Source organism: Narcine bancroftii, chromosome 8 (genome assembly GCF_036971445.1).
Source record: "Narcine bancroftii isolate sNarBan1 chromosome 8, sNarBan1.hap1, whole genome shotgun sequence".
NCBI lineage: Eukaryota > Metazoa > Chordata > Chondrichthyes > Torpediniformes > Narcinidae > Narcine > Narcine bancroftii.
Window position 1 is genome coordinate 167,873,531 of NC_091476.1, and position 20,943 is coordinate 167,894,473.

Consider the following 20,943-nt stretch of genomic DNA (forward strand, 5'->3'; position numbering starts at 1 on the left):
CTGCCTCTGTGGCAATGAATTCCACAGATTCTGGGTCAAGAAATTCCTCCTCATCTCGGTCCTAAATAGTTTGCCTATTATCCTCAAACCATGGCCCCGGGTTCTGGATTTTCCCATCCTTGGAAACATCCCATCTGCATCCATTCTGTCCAGTCCTGCCAGAATTTTATAGGTCTCTATGAGATCCCCTCTCAATCTTCTAAACTCCAGCGAGTACAATCCCAATTTGCGCAATCTTTCCTCATAAGTCATTCCTGCCATTCCAGGTATCAGCCTGGTGAATCGCCTCTGCACTCCCTCGATTGCAAGAACATCCTTCCTTAGATAAGGTGGCCAAAACTGCACACAATACTCCTGGTGGGGTCTCACCAAGGCCCTTCACCAGGCTCTGGTGCTTTGACTTAAAATTTTACATTTCAGGAAGGTTCTTGTTGATTTCAGAGAGAGATATTCATTGTTTGTTGGGGACACACAGACACATACACACACCTCCTCCAATCAGCCTCTTCAGTGTCTTTCTGAACTCAGAACTCAAAACCCGCCTTCAAATGGGGACTTGTTGCAAGTCATCCAATTTTGTAGCCTTCACCACAAATCTGATGCAGTAAACTGACTTTCTCTTCCTCTCTTTCCAAAGAGAATAGCATGTTTTTTTCTCGCTCTCTGTTTGCAAAAGCATGTGGACCTCCCCCCCCCACTCCTTCCCCCACCCCCTTCCCCGAACAGCAAACTTCAACAAGACTTGCATTGCGGTACTGGCAAAAGATTAATCTGTTTCTGAGTCAGACATCTGTTCCTTTAAAGACAATAGTCAATTTTGATTCCATAACATCAGACCAATTAATACCTACTTGTGAAGTCTGCACAAGCACTCTTCAAAGTCACTGGTAGACATCAAGTCTCCATTTAGGCCTAGCTCTTGCATTTCAAATGGAATTTTTTTTGTGAAATGTTACTGCGATGTTTGTTTGTGAAGTGTATCTAAACTAATACCTAGTCGATACCCTCACAATCTGTACCATTTAAAGATATATTTTATCATAATTTTATTAACCCATTCCATAACCCAGGCATCAACTGGTTTCTCATGGACAAAGCAGCACTTGATTCCATCTGGACTGTGAAGTGTGAGCCAAAGTGTTGGGTAGTCATTATGCCTGATTTTTGTGGTGCAAATCTTGCTGTGGTATTTATAACCTGCATCAAAACCACTCATCTCTGCAGTGGCTATCAATTAATAAAGATACAACTCAGACCATGATTTAGAGGTGTAAACAAGGTGTCTATTAAAGGAACAAAATTAAAAATTACAGTTAAAAATCTACATCCTTCCAGAGCCCACTCCTCTCCATTGAGCTGTATTGCTTTGCTTAAAGATTTTTGTCCAGGACACAGAACAGTTTGTCACTTCACAGATGCTGTTTTACTCACATAGAGTCATGTGCTTGACAGCACAGAACCAGGTCCTTCAGCCCAGCTTGACCATGCTGACCATGTTCATTACATAAGAAAGTCTATTTGCCTGCTTTTGGACTGTATCTCTCCAAAACTTTTTATCTACATTCCTGGCCAATACTTTTTTGCATTTTTAAATTTAATTTAGAGATGCAGGAAGGTAGCAGATCCAACTGGCCCACCATCTTGCACTGCCCCAGTGAAGAAATGTTGGTCTAAGCCATGTGTTCTTTTTCTCTTTCTCCTTCCCTTTTTCCATTTCTTATCTTCCTCCTTTCCCTGCCCTGAATCTAATCAGGGCTATGTGACAAGATGGCATATTTGTACACACACATGAACAATTAACTGACTAACCCGTACATCTTTCGAACATGGAAGGAAATTGGAGCAGCCAGAGGGAACCCATGTGAACATGGGGATAACATACAAAGTCCTTACAGATAGCAGTGTGAGAGATGAGTAAAACTGATATAAAAATTATGAAGACGAGGAAACTAATATAGATATATGGGTAAATGAATAAAGCCAGTATGAACAGGATAAGAAATGGATATTAGAATGTAGGAAGCAGAGTTAGTCTGAGTAAGATAAGAATCTTCTAGCCTTTAGACAGAATCAGCAAGTTCACCCTATGAATGAGATAAGGATAGACAATAGATAATAGAATGTAGGAAGTAGAGTTAGTGAATAAGATAAGGGTCTTCTAGCCCTAGATAAGCAGGTTTTGCATATGTAATTAGTAAGCCTTAGACATAGCAAGTTCTACATATGAAGAGGTTGTAGCCCTGAGAGTTGGGAAGGTGTAAATTAGAACAAAGACAGGTTTGTGAATAAGGACAATGAGGATAATGACATGATGAGACACCGACAGGATACCCCCTGGTCCTCCAAGTTCACAGAAACAGCACGTAGGCAGGCAGGATTGCCTAATGCCAAACCTATCCAGGAGGCAGAAGAATGTAAGGGGGAGGGTATTCCTATACTGAAATAAACTGTATAAAAGTTGGGTGAGCCCCAGTGTATGTGTGTATTCCCAGGGTAAGGGGAAGCACCCAACTTTGCATTGTTGTATAATAAATGTTCTTTGTTCTCAAATTTTGTCTCGAGCAATTTCTGTGAAGGTACTTCTGTTTCTAACAGCAGTAGATTCAAATCCAGGTCGCTTGTGCTCTAGTAATTCTGCACTAATCACTGCCCTAAATTGCCCTAATAATAAATAAGCATATTTGGATTTTATTTCAGATTTACAGCATCTGCAGTCTTATTTTTTATTTCCATTTGCTTTTTAGCGATGTTAGCAGCAAGTGAACCTGGGTCAAAATCAACAAATACTTGACAAAGACTAAGGTCAGAAAAATTGGAACCCCTATGCCAATTATGTTGGAACTCCAAGTGCTCTGACTTGATAGCAGCATGTGCATGGAAATGTCTGCCATCAGGCAGACTGCCCGCATCTGGACACCTACTAACAACTGTCAAAGTAGGTTAATCAGCCAGATAATCATTTGATTTAATGTAAGAACTGCTGGAGGGGAGATGTATCACTTAATGTAATTTGGTCTAATGTGTAAGCCACAAACAGCAAAGAAGGACTTATGAAGAGAGTAGTGCCCAGAAGCAAAGAGACACTCATCCAGAGGGTGATATCTACCAAGAGAGTTCATTGGCTGCCACAGCCAATCAAAGAGTTAAATTGGGTGGTCTGATGTGCACTGAAAATGTGGCTCCTGTTTACGGAGTGCAGCATGTGGGCATAAATCAAATAGTCACACAAAATTCAACAGGACAGGCCAATGGGTTTTCTTGAAAGAATGATTTCTCCACTTTGGAATGCAGTGGTGGATTGCTGCAGTTCTTTTTTGTGTTTCATTGTGGTTTGCTGTGTGTGTTGTACAAATATGTGTGTGTGTGTGTGTGTGTGTGTACAAATATGCCATCTTGTCACATAGCCCTGATTAGATTCAGGGCAGGGAAAGGAGGAAGATAAGAAGAGGAAAAAGGGAAGGAGAAAGAGAAAAAGAACACATGGCTTAGACCAACATTTCTTCACTGGGGCTGGTGGGATCACAGCACATTTAAGTAAACACCTTGTTTTCTTTTCACTTCATGTAACATAAATATTGTTTATTATTTTTTAATTAATTGTTAAGAGAGAAATATGAAAGAAACCCAAACTTGACTGCTTTGCAGGGAAGGGGGTCCATGAACTTTGAGCAAAGACCTAGGGGTTCAAAGCCAAACAACTGTTAAGAATGTCTGGCTTAGATAGCCCCTTTCTGGCTGGGATATCTAGCGACAACACATTCAACTATTCTGCCGAGGTACCTGACCTAAATTCGTTATTCTTCAGTCATCCCACATGGTCATCACGCCATGACCATGTGACAAATATGGAAAATAAAGAAAAAGCAAATAAAATATTCCAATCAACATATTTAGAAATTAAATCTTGACAATTTACTTACAAGCATCAATGTGCTTTTATCTCCCATGTACCTTTGATGGATTTGAGTTACTCAAAGTTCTTCTGTTAGCCTGCTTGGTAAAATGGTTGCTGAACTTCAATAGATTGTGGAAGATGAAGACTGACAACTTTCTATTACACCTCAATGGCTCCATCATGGAGAGAGTGGAAGGCATAAAGTTCCTTGGCTTGCATACAACAGATGACCTAACCCAACAACACCGCATTAGATCGGAACATGCAGCAGGACTGACTCTTCTGAAGGAAGGTGTGATGTGGTAGCAAAGCACTGGACAGGAAGTCAATACTGAGGATCACCAAAACCTGCTGGGAAGATCACTGGGATCACCCTTTCCTCTAATATCTAGAAGCATCACTTAAATAGAGCTGAAAGAATTACTGACAACTCTTGACATCCAGCACATGGTATCATTGACCTATTACTACCAGGAAGGAGGAAGAAGGGCATCAAAATCAGGACTGGCAGGCAGGTAAAGAGTTTTTTTTTTAATTGCAGGTAGTGAGATTAATGAACAGTATTCTGTAACTGAGTAAATTATTCCAAAATATTATTTATATTTATTTTAAATTATAGCTTTACATATATACCATGTGACAATTAAGTTTAAAAAAAAACACAATGCTGGAAAAACTCAGCTGATCAAACAGTTTATTTTATGTAGGAAACATAAAGGTAGATAACCAACATTTCAGACTTTAGCCCTTCATCAAGGAATGAAAAAATGTAGGTTTGGGTACGTCCCTAATTTTTTTCTTTCCATGATGAAGGGCTAAAGCCCGAAACATTGGTTATCTACTTTTATCTTTGCTACATAAAGAACACTGCAACACCCTGCAAGGGAAATCTTTACAATTATGTGGTTAATAAAAACTAGATCACTGAGTAAAGAAGAACAGTCATTTTCTCAGAAGAATGATGTTGAAAATGTTGGTGCAGCACCTTAAGAAAATTTGTATTGCACAAACAGGAGCCGAAGAGAATGCAAATCCCAATGAAAAGCGTTGATAGCCAGAAATATTTGTTAATTGTCTGTGTTTCTGATTAAGCTGATTTTTAATAGCATTGTTTTTAAGAAATAATCTGATTGCTTTAACTTTTTCTAGTTAGATATACAGCACAGTTATTAGGCCTGTTACAAGTCCACGGGCCACAAAACCCAGCAGCGATAGAAATTCACCAAGACAAATGGTTAATTAAACACAAGTTACTTTTCATTTTCTTTAAACGTAAAGACAGGATTAAACTTTAACTTATTACTATTAACTTAACCTAATTTAACCCCCTTCTAATTGTAAATGCATGTGTATGTAATGTGTATTTGTACAGGAAAGTTCTTTGATTCCCAGTCCAATCTCATTTCTCACTCCTCCAAGTTCACCGGTATCAGGCAATTCTTATACTGTGCACAGAATTTAACATTTAGGAATTTTCACCAGGCTTTTGTGCTTAAAGGTAAATGGTTACTGCTCAGGAAAGTTCTAGATGGTTTGAGAGAGAGATTTGTTGCTCGTTGGACACACACAAACTGATTTCCCACGATCACTTCTTCAGTGTCTTGCCGAAGAAGCTCACCCCATCATGGGTTTTCCAAATGATAACCCCTTCTTCCAAGTCACCACAGAGTTCCTCTTGTTTCCCTTATTTCAGGAGAAATACTCTGGCCAGTCACCTCCTCTTGTAAGGACCCCAAAATTGTCTGAACATGCTGAACCCAGAATTTTCTCTCTCTCTCTCTCTCTCTCTCTCTCTCTCTCTCTCTCTCTCTCTCTCTCTCTCTCTCTTTCTCACAGAGAAATCCTGTTCGGTCTTTTCCTCTCTTTCTGTTGTAAGCCTCTTGCAGGGCTAACCCAATCCTTGAAAGATCTTTATCAGCACTTTGAGCCTGGACGTTTATTAGCACCCACCTTTTAAGATTCCTTCCAAAACAGTCCCATTGTCTTTTGCAAAGCCACTGGTGCTTTCATGACTGGATCAGCCAAGCTCTTGTATTTTAAATGAGATGTAAAGTGTTACTCTGTGGAAACTGACACTAAACCCCCCACAATCTATCTCTTTTAAAAACAAATATATATATAATGTAAAATATATATATATATTCAAAGGAGGTTGCTGCCTCCCAAATTGTGAGGCGCCAAGATGCACGGTTGGAGGCGATATCAGCCCACTGGCGGTGGTCAGTGTGGCAGGCACCAAGAGATTTTTTTAGGCAGTCCTTGTACCTTTTCTTTGGTGCACCTCTGTCACGGTGGCCAGTGGAGAGCTCGCCATATAACACGATCTTGGGAAGGCGATGGTCCTCCATTCTGGAGACGTGACCCACCCAGCGCAGCTGGATCTTCAGCAGCGTGGACTCGATGCTGTCGACCTCTGCCAACTCGAGTACTTCGACGTTAGGGATGAAAGCGCTCCAATGAATGTTGAGGATGGAGCGGAAACAACGCTGGTGGAAGTGTTCTAGGAGCCGTAGGTGATGCCGGTAGAGGACCCATGATTCGGAGCCGAACAGGAGTGTGGGTATGACAACGGCTCTGTATACGCTTATCTTTGTGAGGTTTTTCAGTTGGTTGTTTTTCCTGACTCTTTTGTGTAGTCTTCCAAAGGCGCTATTTGCCTTGGCGAGTCTGTTGTCTATCTCATTGTCGATCCTTGCATCTGATGAAATGGTGCAGCCGAGATAGGTAAACTGGTTGACCGTTTTGAGTTTTGTGTGCCCGATGGAGATGTGGGGGGGCTGGTAGTCGTGGTGGGGAGCTGGCTATAATTTGGTGACCAAAACTGTACAGAGTACTCCAAATTTGGCCTCAAAGAGAAGGAATAATTATGCAACATAGTTGATTTTTCTGTCTTTCCCTCTACATATCCATGGCCTGTCTTTAATATAGCAGCATCATTGTGTCTTCCTATGGCAGTGAGTCAGTTCCTGTGTCAAGTGGCACTGAGGCCTTTGCTAATAAGCATGTCAAATTAGTCTAAATTTAAGAACAGTTATTTGCCTAAAACCTTAACCTTGTGTTTTGTGTAGGTTAATGCCTCAGCACCATTTCATCAGATGCAAGGATCGACAATAAGATAGACAACAGACTCGCCAAGGCAAATAGCGCCTTTGGAAGACTACACAAAAGAGTCTGGAAAAACAACCAACTGAAAAACCTCACAAAGATAAGCGTATACAGAGCCGTTGTCATACCCACACTCCTGTTCGGCTCCGAATCATGGGTCCTCTACCGGCACCACCTACGGCTCCTAGAACGCTTCCACCAGCGTTGTCTCCGCTCCATCCTCAACATTCATTGGCGTGACTTCATCTCCAACATCGAAGTACTCAAGATGGCAGAGGCCGACAGCATCGAATCCACGCTGCTGAAGATCAAACTACGCTGCGTAGGTCACGTCTCCAGAATGGAGGACCATCGCCTTCCCAAGATCGTGTTATATGGCGAGCTCTGGCCACCGTGACAGAGGTGCATCAAAGAAGAGGTACAAGGACTGCCTAAAGAAATCTCTTGGTGCCTGCTACATTGACCACCGCCAGTGGGCTGATCTCGCCTCCAACCGTGCATCTTGGCACCTCACAGTTCGGCAGGCAGCAACCTCCTTTGAAGAAGACCGCAGAGCCCACCTCACTGACAAAAGACAAAGGAGGATAAACCAAACACCCAACCCCAACCAACCAATTTACCCCTGCAACCCCTGCAACCGTGTCTGCCTGTCCCGCATCGGACTTGTCAGCCACAAACGAGCCTGCAGCGGACGTGGATATTTACCCCCTCCATAAATCTTCGTCCGCGAAGCCAAGCCAAAGAAAGAACAGTGCCAAAGAATAGGAAAAAAAATTGCACCCAACTTGTCGCTCCTGCCTGCCATGTTAATGGAGGTAATAACCGTTTCAAATAATGGATTGGCGATTCATGGCATAAAATTTCCAAAGAAATTGGTAATAAAAAGTAATTGAATGCAAATGGTTCCATTAATTGCAATGGTTCATTTCAAAAACATGTTGTGGAAAACATTATTTCATGAATTCAACACCAATGCTTAGCAGTGATCCAAATATTGTGGAGTACATCGATAGCTTTGTGCAGAATTAGTCATCCTTGGGGAGTTCCAGCATTAAATTGTGAAGCAACTCAACGCAGAACAATTGAACAACAGAGGAGCTTCAAAGAGTTTCACTTTTATTCCATTACAAGATGTTTAGTCATGGTAACGCCTCAAACCGTGCATCTTGGCGCCTCACAGTTTGGCGGGCAGCAGCCTCCTTTGAAGAAGACCGCAGAGCCCACCTCACTGACAAAAGGCAAAGGAGGAAAAACCCAACACCCAACCCCAACCAACCAATTTTCCCTTGCAACCGCTGCAATCGTGTCTGCCTGTCCCGCATCGGACTGGTCAGCCACAAACGAGCCTGCAGCTGACGTGGACTTTTTACCCCCTCCATAAATCTTCGTCCGCGAAGCCAAGCCAAAGAAAAAAAGAAAGAAGAAAAAAAAAAGAAAAGTCATGGTTAATATTTAACAAGTGCATCTGTGGGAAAGCCGATTTTCTAATTAAAAGGTCAATATGGTCATTGGAACCCAGTCAGATAAATAAAGTCATGGTAAATTTGTTAATGTACAAACACATGATTGTCACTGAACTTGTAACCAAACACTGATACTGCCCAATAAATTAAAGGTTTAAGCCATCCTTAATTATATTAAATGGGTCAATATTTATAAATTATTTTTGGTGTATATTTTAAAAGAGATGCCCAAAGTATTAACTCATGATAATAGACCACTAAACTGCATAGATTAAACAGGTTTAAAAAATAATTACATTTGATCCTCAAAAATACACGTAAAGATTAATTCAGATTCAAATATGGTATTCTTTTCTCATTTCCCACTTTCTGACAGGAATAGAATAGAGAAAATATTTTAGTAATAGAATCGAAGATCAAATAAAGAGGATAGGAAATGTTTTCTGACATGGCATTGCTATTTTGAACATGTAATCAGGAAATAATTCTGTGGGTTTGTTAATAACAGAGTGGAGCACTGAAGCACATTAAACACTGCAGGTTTCAATATTCACTGTGTGGGGAAAAACATTCAAATGGAACTTTTAACATTTGTTTCACTCTAAACTACATCTGCAAACTATTTATTAGATTTTAAATCTCCAAACACTCAATGTATTTTTATTTGGTGCATGAAGTACCAACACTTCATTTACAAACAGAGCATACAGAAAGAGAGTTCAATTCTCAAATGAAATTCAAAACATTGGAAATAATCAGGTAATCTGGCCATAAGTAAAATAAAAATCTACATCAGATTCCTGCTGAGAACCCTTCCACCTTCTAATGAATGTCGACACTGAAAATACTTGTCAAATATTCGTAATTTATTTTCCCCAATAAAGGGTCCAGACCCGACATATTGACTGACCTTTTCTCTCCATGGATGCTGTCGGAACCCATTGAGCTCCCCCTGCAGCCCATTGGTTGCTCAAGATTCCAGCGTCTTTCTCAAATATATTCAGGGTGCATTTGGAGTTAACATTTTTTGTTACTAGCAGAAACACAATTGTTTCAGTAGCTTTTGGATGTTTTAGTGTTTACAGAGAAATTCCACTGAATGTCAAATACATAATCGGTGAGTTTGAACTGAACAAGACAGAAAATGTAATAAAAAATAATTTAAATCAAAATTTTAGAGGATCTCCAGAATTTGTAAAGCACCAAAATTAAAACCCAAAGTTTTAATAGTTCTCAGCCTAGTCAGAAAATATAAGTAGCTTGGTATTCCTAAAGTGCTACTTAAGCAGTTAAACATATGTTAATTTATTGTTGCAAGTTTAATTTGTATTTTATGTTCAAATGTGATCATCAAGATGAGTGTATTGTGTAAACTGAGCCTTTGATAGAAATTAATTGGGTGGCTCAATTAATGTAGCAATGAGCGTGACATTTGAATCTGGCACTGCCTGTCAGGAATTTGTATGTTCTTCCTGTGTCTGTGTGTGTTTCCTCCGGGTGCTCTGGTTTCCTCCAATCTTCCAAAACTTGGGGGGGGGAGGGGGGGTGTTTGAAGGTTAATTTGGGAATAATTGGGTGGCACGGGTTTAAATAACCAGAATTGGCTTCTACTGTGCAATTAATACATTTTTTAAAAATTGTGCTTCAGTCAGAGTGCATATGAAGAGCACACATCGCTTAGGCCACTGGATGATATCCTCTACATACTTTTTTGATCTTTTCAAATTCCATTGATTTGAGTGGTAGAAAATCTGATACAGGGATGCTCCGCTTAACTTCTGTTTGGGCAACGTCCGACCACATATATGTATGTCATCCTTGGTCCTTTAAGGTTATAACAGAATTCAGAAATCCCGATCGGAGGATGGGACATAGTGGATGTAACCAGGTGTGCACCTCAACTTCCCACATGCAACATGTGTATCTCATGACATTTGTACACAAAGGCTATGTGTGCAGGTATTGTACTTTCTATCATGGCTCCCAAACACAGCAAGACCAGTACTAGTGATAGCAGCGTCAAGAGACAAAGGAGAAATATCGCTTTGGAAGTGAAACAAAAGGTTATTAAACAACACAAAGGTGGAAAAACTGAATGCAATTGCTCAAGATTTAGGCATGTCGCACTTGACGATCGTGATGATCCTCAAAAACCAAGAAAATAATTCTCCAAGATGTTAACCGATTAGCTCCACTGAAAGCTACAAGGCTAACGAAAATGCAAGAGGGTCCTATGTCAGATATGTAGAAATTGCTAACGATGTGGATTGAGGATCAAACGCAAAGGTGAGACCCTCACAACATGTTGATGATCAGTGCTAAGGCCCGAAGCTCGTTCCAGGTGCTTAAAAAAAAGCAGGACCAGACTACGATATTGAGCTTAGTGCCAGCTCTGGGTGGTTGAGGCACTTCAAACAATGATTTTCACTGCATAATATGAAAGTGAGTGGTGAGTCTGTGAAGGCAGCAGAAGAATTTGTTGAAACCCGAGATTAACTGATTATAGAGGGAGGTTATTTTTCCCACCAATATTTTTAATAATGACAAAACGTCCTTATTCTGGAAACTCATGCCAGAAAGGACCTTCATCCACAAGGAGACAAGTCAATGCCAGAATATAAGGCAGTTAAAGACAGAGTGACAGTGTTGTTAGGAGGCAATGTTAAATCCATTTCTTATTTGACTTAGTGAAAACCCAAGCGCATTCAAGAACATTAACAAACGCACCTTACTGGTTTATTACAGGAGTAATAAAAAGTTCTGGAAGACTTAAATGCTGTTTCAAGATGGCCTTCTCTATTGCTCTGTAACTGAGATGGAGAAGGCGTGGAAGAAGACATACCTTTCGAGATTTTGCTAATTGTAGACAATGGTCCAGGACATCCCCTTTTCATTGGTGACCTCGACACCAACATGAAAGTGATGTTCCTCCACCTCTTTAATCCAGCCAATGGACCAAGGGGTTATTGCAGCATTCAAGCCCGACTACCTGAAGAGGACCTTTACTCAGGCTGTTACTGCATCTGGTGACACTGGCAAGACACTGATGCAGTTCTGGAAGGAGTACAACATTTTCCACTGCAGAAAGAACTTTGCTTGGGCCTGCGATGATGTGACCAAAGAGTGCTTGAATGGCAAATGGAAAAAAAAATAGTATGTGCATGACTTCAAGGGATTTGAAAATGATTATGAGATTGTAAGGATTAATAGAGCTGTTGTTGACATGCTAAACAACAACCTGAACCTAGCTATAGATGATGAGGATATTGAAGAACTCCTAGGGATGGTTCCTGAGGAACTAATGAATGAAGAGTTGCTGGAGCTAGAGCAAGAGCAAACAGCTGAAGAAGAGGCAAGGGAAAAGGAAACTGCAGAAGGAGAGGAAGAAGAGGTGCAGAAGAGGTTCACCGTTAAGGGGTTCACCAAAATTTTATGCAGACCTTAACAGCTTGCTGAAGAGATGGACCCAAACACTAAACGCTTTTCGCTGATAGAGAGGAATGCTCATACAGTGTTTGCTGAATGTAAAGAAAATTATGAAGAAACTAAAAAGCAAACTATACTGGACATATTCCTGAAGAAGCCCCAAGAAGAGCTTCAGCCAGGTCTTTACAGAGTGGCAGTTCATCAATGAACCTTCCAGTGGAACACTATGACGGAGTTTCGAACAGCGATGTACATGATCCTGATCCTCTTTGTTAGATTGTGTGTGATATACGTGAAGAAAGTGTTTACATCAAGGTTTAAAAAGTTAAAATAAACAGTTTAATTAGCGTAAGTTCACTATCCCGGTTAGCTTTGTAATATGGTGTTCGTACAACGTCCACCTCGTGTAACGCCCAATTTCACAGAATGTATCATGGACATTAAGCGGCATATACCTGTATAAACATGGCAGTTTGGCTATGGGCTATGAAAACTTGTGGTGCATTGCTGGGCAAGGTTCTGTGAGGCCTGACAACCACAAAAGGATCTTTCGGTTTTGAAATGAAATGAGGCCAGGGAAATGAAATTGGTTTTCTCTGTAGTCTGTCAAGACATGTTTTGGCACAGCTGCAAAGCTAACTTTTTCATGAAGAGTTTTACTTGATTAAAAGGCTTCAGAATGTTCTCTTCTTCCATATCTGAGGTGATACCGTACTATCTCATTAAATGGCAAATAAAAACAGCTTAAGTCTCGCTTTCTGGCCAATTGTGCATTGAAATACTGCTCTCATAATGGTATTCTCTGATAATTTTAGCAAAAATGTTAAGCAAAAAATCAAATTAATTGGTTTATGCTATCAGGGAGTTGCATGCTTCTCATGTAACAATGAAGAAATGAACACATTCACTGATATTTTGCATGTCATATATTCTTATCAGTTATGGTAGCTTAGATGTTAATTAATTTTTTTTTAAGTTTCAAATTTATTTACAACATGATAGAATACTCTCCTGGCTGTTAAAACCCTAATGCTCATTTATACCAAATTAACCTTGTGGTGATACACCACTAACCTACTGCAGGGGGCGACCTGTGTACCTGCAGGAAGAGCACTGGAGGACAAAACAACACCTGGCCAGCTGTCAATCAGCCAACCTGAATAGACCAAGCCCCACCCAGTCGGATGCCAATCATCCGCCAGGATACAAGCTACATCCGACCCCTCGAGGTCTGTCACATGGAGCCAGCACAGCTAACCACAGCTAACTGAAGCAGGGACTTTAGGTGGAATAAAACCTGTTGATCAGTCTTTATGTCTTGTGCCTGCTTTCTGTGCAACAGTGTGCCACAAACCTACAACCCCATATATTTTGGAGGAAACCGGAACACCCAGGGAAAACCTATGCAGGTCACCAGGGAGAACTCGGTACAGACAATGCCATATTTACTCAGCTAGTTGAGCACCCAAAGACTGGGGCTGATGAGCAATCATTAATGGGGACCAGGTATCTATGGCATTGCTATAGAAAACCCATTGGGTTCAGTCATGTCTTATGGGCCAAATAGTGCGCTGACCTGATGATGTGATGTCAGACCTGCAGCAATGTAAATGGTTTTTATCTTTCACTTTCATAGCTAAGCAAGCATCCAGTTAGGGATATGAAATGATCACTGGCCTTGCCATTGATCTCCAAATGATTAAAAATTACAAATAGAGCAAATGGCTGAAACTGTGCCAGTAGATCAGCAGAACTTGCAAATTTCAATCTCAGAGAAGGATTTTTGTTGTAGTAGACATACTCACAGAGACATAAGAGCTTGAATGCGCCCTTTGCCTAACTCATCCATGCTGATCAAGTTGGCTTTCAAAGCTAGTCCCATTGACTTGCATTTGTTCCATATCCTTCTAAACCCTTCCTTTCCCTATATCTGTCCAAATGCCTTTTGAACAGAGCAAATGTTCCAGCTTCTACAACTTCTTCAGGCAGTTTGTTAAACTTAGAAACATAGAAGATAGGAGCAGGAGTAGGTCATTAGACCCTTCGAGCCTGCTCCGCCATTCAACGAGATCATGGCTGATCTTAAAGTTCAGTCCCCCGTCCTCGCAATATGGACTCCCTTTAAGTGAAACAGGTGCCTTTCAGATCTCTTTTAAATCACTCCTCTCTCACCTTAAACTGATGCCCTCCAGTTGCAGAATTGTGTACCCTGGAAAAAAAGGTATGAGCATTCATTTTATCCATGCCCCTGCTACTTTTATAAAAACTCTGTAAAGTCACACCTCAGCCACCTACAATCCATCATAGCCGACAAAAGAAATAAATTTAATCAAAGAGTTGATATTAATAATATAGAAATTTATGATTTGGTGACCAATTTGTATGTGCTTTTCTTTCAGTTACTGAGACTATTCTTAATGTAGATTAGTGACATTTTACCAATCAATACACTCAATACTTTTGATCCAGACAAAATCTACCCAATTTATTGTGGGGGATGAGGGGGGTGGGAGTTTGCCTTTATTTTTTTTGTGAGAAATATCTTCAATTGTGCTGTCATATTCCTCAGCCACTTTCATTAAAATTAGCTTCGAATACTCATAATTTCAAGCAAAAACTGAAAGCCGCAAAGCCAAATATTGCTGATGTTCCTGAGCGGCTGACATTTCTTCCTGGAACTATAGGTAGTCAGAAACTTAAGCCTGCCAAAGAAACACCAAAAACCTGAATTTTCTGACTTTTTTTGCCAAGGATTCCCTAACTGCACCCCCCACCCCACCACATTGAACTTTTTGTGAAGCCAGGCAGCGAAATTAACATGTACAACTCTCAACTTAAACTTACCGATAGTTCTGTTCATCACTTCCTAGGTAGAAATTGTCAAAGACGGCAAATGCTTCGTTTCCATTCCAATCCTTCAGTTGAATGCGTAGGATGTGAGGTGATTGGCTGGTGAGCAAGTGAACAAATTCATTTCCTAGCCAATATTCTCCACGGGGATCTCCAAATCCCTAATGAGACAATAGTTGCAAATAATCATTCCATGTCCTACACAAGATCACAATATGACCCTGACCCACACACAAGATATTGTATTTTCATTTTAACATACAAATATATGCTGTCAATTTCAACAATATATTGACTCTGGGTGAAGTTAAATTAATGAATAAGTAACCCAGAGCCTAATAATCCAGAGTTTAAATTCCACCATGGATTGAAGGAATTTAAACAATAAAAAGCATGGCTTGTCTTAGTAACGATTCCCATAAAACAACTGTCTCCAAATTATTAGAAAGGATATAGATAAGGTGGAGAGGGTGCAGAGAAGGTTTACAGCATCTGGATTACAGGCAGAGATTAAGGAGACTGGGACTTTATTCATTGGAACGTAGACGACTGAGAGGGGACTTGACAGAGGTATTTAAAATTAGGAAAGGAATAGATAGACTCGACATAAACAGACTCTTTCCCTTGAGGGCAGGGGAGATTGGAACAAGAGGCCATGAGTTAAGGGTAAGGGGGCAACACTTTAGGTGAAATATTAGAGGTAGCTTTTTCACTCAGCGAATGGTGGCAGAATGGAATGAACTTCTGAATGAGATAGTTGCATTAGGGTTCCTTCTGACATTTAAGAGAAGGTTGGATGTGGACATGGAGGTGAGGAGGTTGGAGGGTTATTGGCGGTGAGCGGGTGGTTTGAGCTAGTGGAGTTGCTCTAGTGAACAGGTGCGGACTCGAAAGGCCGACATGGCCTGTTTCCGCTCCGTAAATGGTTATATGGTTATATGTCCAGCAGCAAAAGAAACCCGGCAGCCTAATTTTGTCTATACAGTATTTGTTTCCAGGCTTATAGCAATGTGCTTAAAATGGCTTGGCAACCCATTTTGTTCAGGTTTACTTTGGGATGGAATACAGGCTTGGAAAATTGATTTTAAATTTGTTATCTCATGCGAATAAATCAGATTGCCTGCAATTAAATGTATGGAGTAGGAGATAATTGATATTGTTAGTCGAGGACCTATGTATGAGAGAAATTTTTGCTGGTGTACAGGGAAAATGGGAGGGGTGTTAATTGGATTACTCCGCTGAGCAACAGCATAGACCTGAGGGTCAAATCGTCTCCTCCTGTATCATTATAAAATAAGAAATAGTGCATGATAAAAATTCTGAAATGTTAGTTTATAAAATTATTGCTTAATAGCATGTCCTAAGGAAGCTTCACAAGATGAAAAATATATATTTTGGAAAAATGACTTCAAGCATGAATGGTATAACATGTTTTAAGGCAGTTGCAACATGGAACAAATGTTATCTCCAAATTGAACAAAAAAACAGCTGAAAAAAAGTGATATTTGACAGAAAATATTCTGCATGGTCAGATGCAGGACAAATTATATTATAATTTACAGCATGCAGAATTCAACAGTTAAACTTAAAGCATTTCAAATACATCACCTATGGGTTTATTAACCAAGACCAAATCATCCTGAGAAAAACAATATCGCCACAGGCTAGAAATCCGAGGGCAATGAAAATGATGGAAATTGGTTAGGTAAAGTTTGGGCATCAGCACATAGTTTATTCACCACTTTCAATAAATGGCTCATTCCACAAGCAATCATCTTATTCCATATTAATTCCTTATCAGTTGAATAACATTGGTTAATATGTTTCCATTGCTTTTGAGTAATTATATATTTGATTTGATGACTGTGTCCGCCAAAGAACCAACAAATATTTTATTTTAGAATCTTGCAATTGAAACGTATGATCAACCAAAATCCTGATCATAGCTGCCAGAATATTGAGCAGAAAACTTCATTAAATATCCTTTGGATGTTTTTGTTCAACTCTTACTTGGGAAAAAAAAAACAAAATTAGATGCTGGTTGAAAGCTGATCAGGTTTAGACACAACAGGAGAAAGATGCTGCCTCACAGCTGAAGTATGGTGCTGTCTGAGTGACTTTGCATGCCTGTGTTGTGGGCTTCTTCTGGTTTCCTCCCACATTCTAATGGTATCCAAATGTAGGTGGTAGCAGTTAGTACAACACTATTACGGTGCCCGCAACCCGGATTCATATTTGGTACGATCTCAAGTCACATCAAGTTTATTGCCATCTGATTGTATAAGTACAACCTGTCCAATCAGTGTTCGCCGGTCCTCGGTGCAAAACATGCAGACATATGACCAGCCATAACACACATACATACAGACAGACAATACATTTGCAAGCCAAGTAACTGAACTATACAAATAAATAAATAGATGTTGTTTTGTACGTGGAGAGTATTCTGACTGGATGCATCACTGCCTGGTGCTACAGGAGCCCATGCTCCCGAACCAGCAGGCTTAGTAAGAAATTCTTTCCTGAGGTTGTGGTCTTGCTGAACCTCGCATCAAAGCACTGAGTAGTAGTATTGAACCCATATTTGTACTGCAGGCATTTTGATACTTGGCTGATTGCTTTATTCACAATTGTTTTTATTCTCAGTTATTTGCACTATTTTTTTGCACTTCTGGTTAGATGCTAATTGTATTTAATTGGCTTTGAATCTGTACTTGGCACAATGACAATAAAGTTGAATCTAATTTAATCTAATCTAATCTATTCAAGAAGCAAATGAGGCAGCCGAATGAAATTATAAGCCGGATAGCTTGATGTAAGTGGTTGGAAAGATGTTGGAGTCGATTGTCAAGAATGAGGTTATGGAGTAGTTAGAGGCACTTGACAAGAGAGGCTAAAGACAGTAGGGTTTCCTTAAGGGAAAATCTTGCTTGAAAAATTGTTGGAATTCTTTGAAGAAATGACAAGCAGGCTGGATAAGGGAGATGCAGTGGATAGTGAACATTTGGATTTTCAGAAGGCCTTTAATGAGGTGTCATACATGAGGCTACTTAACAGGATATGAGCCCATGGTATAACAGGAAATATACTAGCGTGGGTAGAGCATTGGCTGATTGGCAGGAGGCTGAGAGTGGGAATACAGAGATCATATACTGGTGGGCTGCTGGTTGCAAGTGGTGTCCCACAGGGGTCAGTGTTGGGGCCACTTCTTTTATGTTGTACATTGAGGATTTAGATTATAGAATGAATGCTTTGTGGCCAATTTGCAGATGATACGAAGATAGATGGAGGAGCAGGTAGGGTTGAGGAAACTGGGTGGTTGTAGAAGGACTTGGACAAATTAGGAGAATGAGCAGAGAAGTGGCAAATGAAATACAATGTCAGAAATTTTACGATCGTGCACTTAGGTAGAAGAAATAAATGGGCTGACTATTCTTTAAATGGGAATAAAATTGAAAATCCCCAGATGCAAAGAGACATGGGAGTCCTTCTGTAGGCAAGTCTGAAGGTAAACTTGCATGTTGAGTCAGTGGTGAAGAAGGCAAATGCAAAGCTGGAGTTCATTTCAAGAGGAATAAAATATAAGAGCAGGGATGTGATAATGAAGCTTTATAAAGCACCGACCTCACTTCGAATATTGTGAGCAGCAGATGTAGAAAGATTGTTCCTTATGATAGGAAAGTCTAAGACAAGAGGGCACAACTTAAGGGTTGAAGGGCGTCCACTTAGAACAGAGATACGGAGGAATTCTCTTTTTAGCCAGAGGGTGAAGAATCTGTGGAATTTGATGACCTGAAGGCCAGGTCATGGGGAAAAATGTATAGGTTCTTGATTAGTCAGGGTATCAAAGATTATGGGGACACCAGGCAATGGGACAAAGTTTTAAAATGGATACGTTCGATTGAATGGTGGATTGAAGAATCAATTTCTGCCCCTATGTCTTCTGCTCTTATGGTTGGGTACCTCAAAGTAATAGATAAAGGCATCTCACTAGAGAAGAGCCAACTTCCAGAGAAAGGCCTCTGGACTATCTAGACTTAGCTGATGTTTAACATATTTGCAGATGTATTATGCACAGCCGCCATCATGAAATATCTGACAAGCTGCGAGAGAACCTTCAGCGGCACTCTTGTGCCTGTCAAAAGCTCAAGGAAATATTACATTGCCCCAAATGACAAATGCAGATTTCAGCCACGTTCTACCACTGCATCAGAGAAGCCAAGCAGATATGAAGAAATTATTTAATCCAGATTGATTTCAATGAGGAACAGGTGACACCTTGGACATTGGGATTTGCCAGCATCGTGGCTTTGGCGCAAGGGTAGGCAGCCTTCAGAAATGGAAAAGGTTTCTCTTTCACCACTGAGCCACTGGCTGTGGATTACAAGAGGTGTGCGCTCCTGCAATACTTCTGTTCGAACATTGTGGAGTTTCAGCTGCCTGGAGTGACAAGGGACAAGCATTACCTTCCACCTGCGTGCTCCTTATACCATCACCTGTTCCAGTCACACTCTCTGAAGTCAGATAGATCATGAGCCTAGTTTGAAGCAGGAGAACAATACCTTTGGGTTCCTAAAGATGAGTTTCATCACCTCCATCAATCTGGGATCACTACTGTGCAAGGTGCGAAAAATCATTTTTTTCACTTTGCTTTCAACCTCAGCGACTGTTAGAAAACAAAGAGCAAAAAGACCCTGAGGTTATGGGTCATGGAGCAGAGACCTGAGAACACCAGATCAAGTGGGAAGCAGGAGGAAGAGGAACATTACTAGGAGGTGATCAGGGGAGGGTGAAAGGAGTGGGGGAATGTTGACCAACAAAGACCGTGGGGTGAGGTGGTCCCCCCCACCCCACCCCAGTAAAGGCGGCTGAAATTGGATGAAGTCATGGGCCAGATCAAAGTGGCAGTTTCTAGTGAACTTGAATCTCTGGTAACGAGAGCAGCACACACAAGAGACAGAGTATCCCACTAACCACAAACTGAATTCCTAACTCATTTAATTTTGGGATAAAGGTAAATAAAACTTGAAAATGTTGCAAGGCACTTAGCACCGAAGGAGGGATACGAAAATAGATTCTCGGTCATTTTGAAAGTAATTACAATGAATATTTGAAAACATTAGGGTTTGAAAACATATTTAAAGGGTGAAAAACTACAGCATGCTGTTGTGCAGAGGGACTTGGGAGGGCTTGTGCATGAATCACAAAAAGTTAGGTTGCAGGTGCAGCAGGTTATTAAGAAGGCAAATGGAATGTTGGCCTTCATCGCTAGAGGAATTGAATTCAGGAGTAGGGAGGTAATGTTGCAACTGTATAAGGTACTGGTGAGACCGCACCTGGAGTACTGTGTCCAGTTCTGGTCTCCATATTTGAGGAAGGATATACTGGCTTTGGAGATGGTCCAGAGGAGGTTTACTAGGTTGATCCCTGGGATGAAGGGGTTGACTTATGATGAAAGATTAAATCGTCTAGGATTGTATTCGCTCGAGTTCAGAAGAATGAGAAGAGATCTTATAGAAACATATAGGATTTTGAAGGGTATGGATAGGATAGATGTAGGAAGGTTTTTTTGAGCTGGCCAGGGAAACTAAAATGAGAGGACACAGTCTCAAGATTCGGGGGAGTAGATTTAGGACAGGGATGAGGAAAAATAGTTTTTCCCAGAGAGTAGTGAATGTTTGGAATTCTCTAACCAGGGAAGTGGTTGAGGCTGCCTCATTAAACATATTTAAAATTGGGTTAGATAAATTTTTACATGATAGAGGAATTAGGGGATATGGGGAGAAGGCAGGTAGATGGAGTAAGGTCATAAATTAGATCAGCCATGATCATATTGAATGGCGGAGCAGGCTCGATGGGCCATTTTTGGCCTCTCCTGTTCCTACTTCCTATGTTCCTATAATGAAATTTCAATAAAGAAAAGTACACATGAGAAGAGGTAAAGTGATCTTTTCCTCCATTATATAGTGAAGTATTTAATGTCACACAGTTATATAGCATGAATAAAGGCCTTTCAGCTCAACTTGTCGATGCTGACCAAGGTGTCTCTTCGAACTAGTCCTATTTCCTTGTATTTTGTTCCTCTCCATGAACATGTACCAATGTCTTTTAAATGTTGTAATTGCACCCAATTCTACCACTTCCTCTGGCCACTCATTCCATATACCCACCACATTCTGTATGGACAAAAAAAAATCGCCCCTC

The 20,943-nt window shown here is 40.6% G+C and overlaps 1 protein-coding gene across 13 annotated transcripts in view; it reads right to left on the reverse strand.

Moving 5' to 3' along the window:
• LOC138741554 (angiopoietin-2-like) overlaps positions 1-20,943 on the reverse strand; it is a 193,407-nt gene that overhangs the window by 43,269 nt on the left and 129,195 nt on the right. For 12 of the 13 annotated variants that reach the window (XM_069895799.1, XM_069895798.1, XM_069895809.1 and 9 more), the window contains one exon: positions 14,734-14,900. In XM_069895799.1, coding sequence (XP_069751900.1) covers positions 14,734-14,900 — 167 coding nt within the window. Of the gene's footprint in view, positions 1-14,359; positions 14,592-14,733; positions 14,901-20,943 lie in introns of those variants that run through there. The other variant, XM_069895802.1, reaches the window with a different exon arrangement.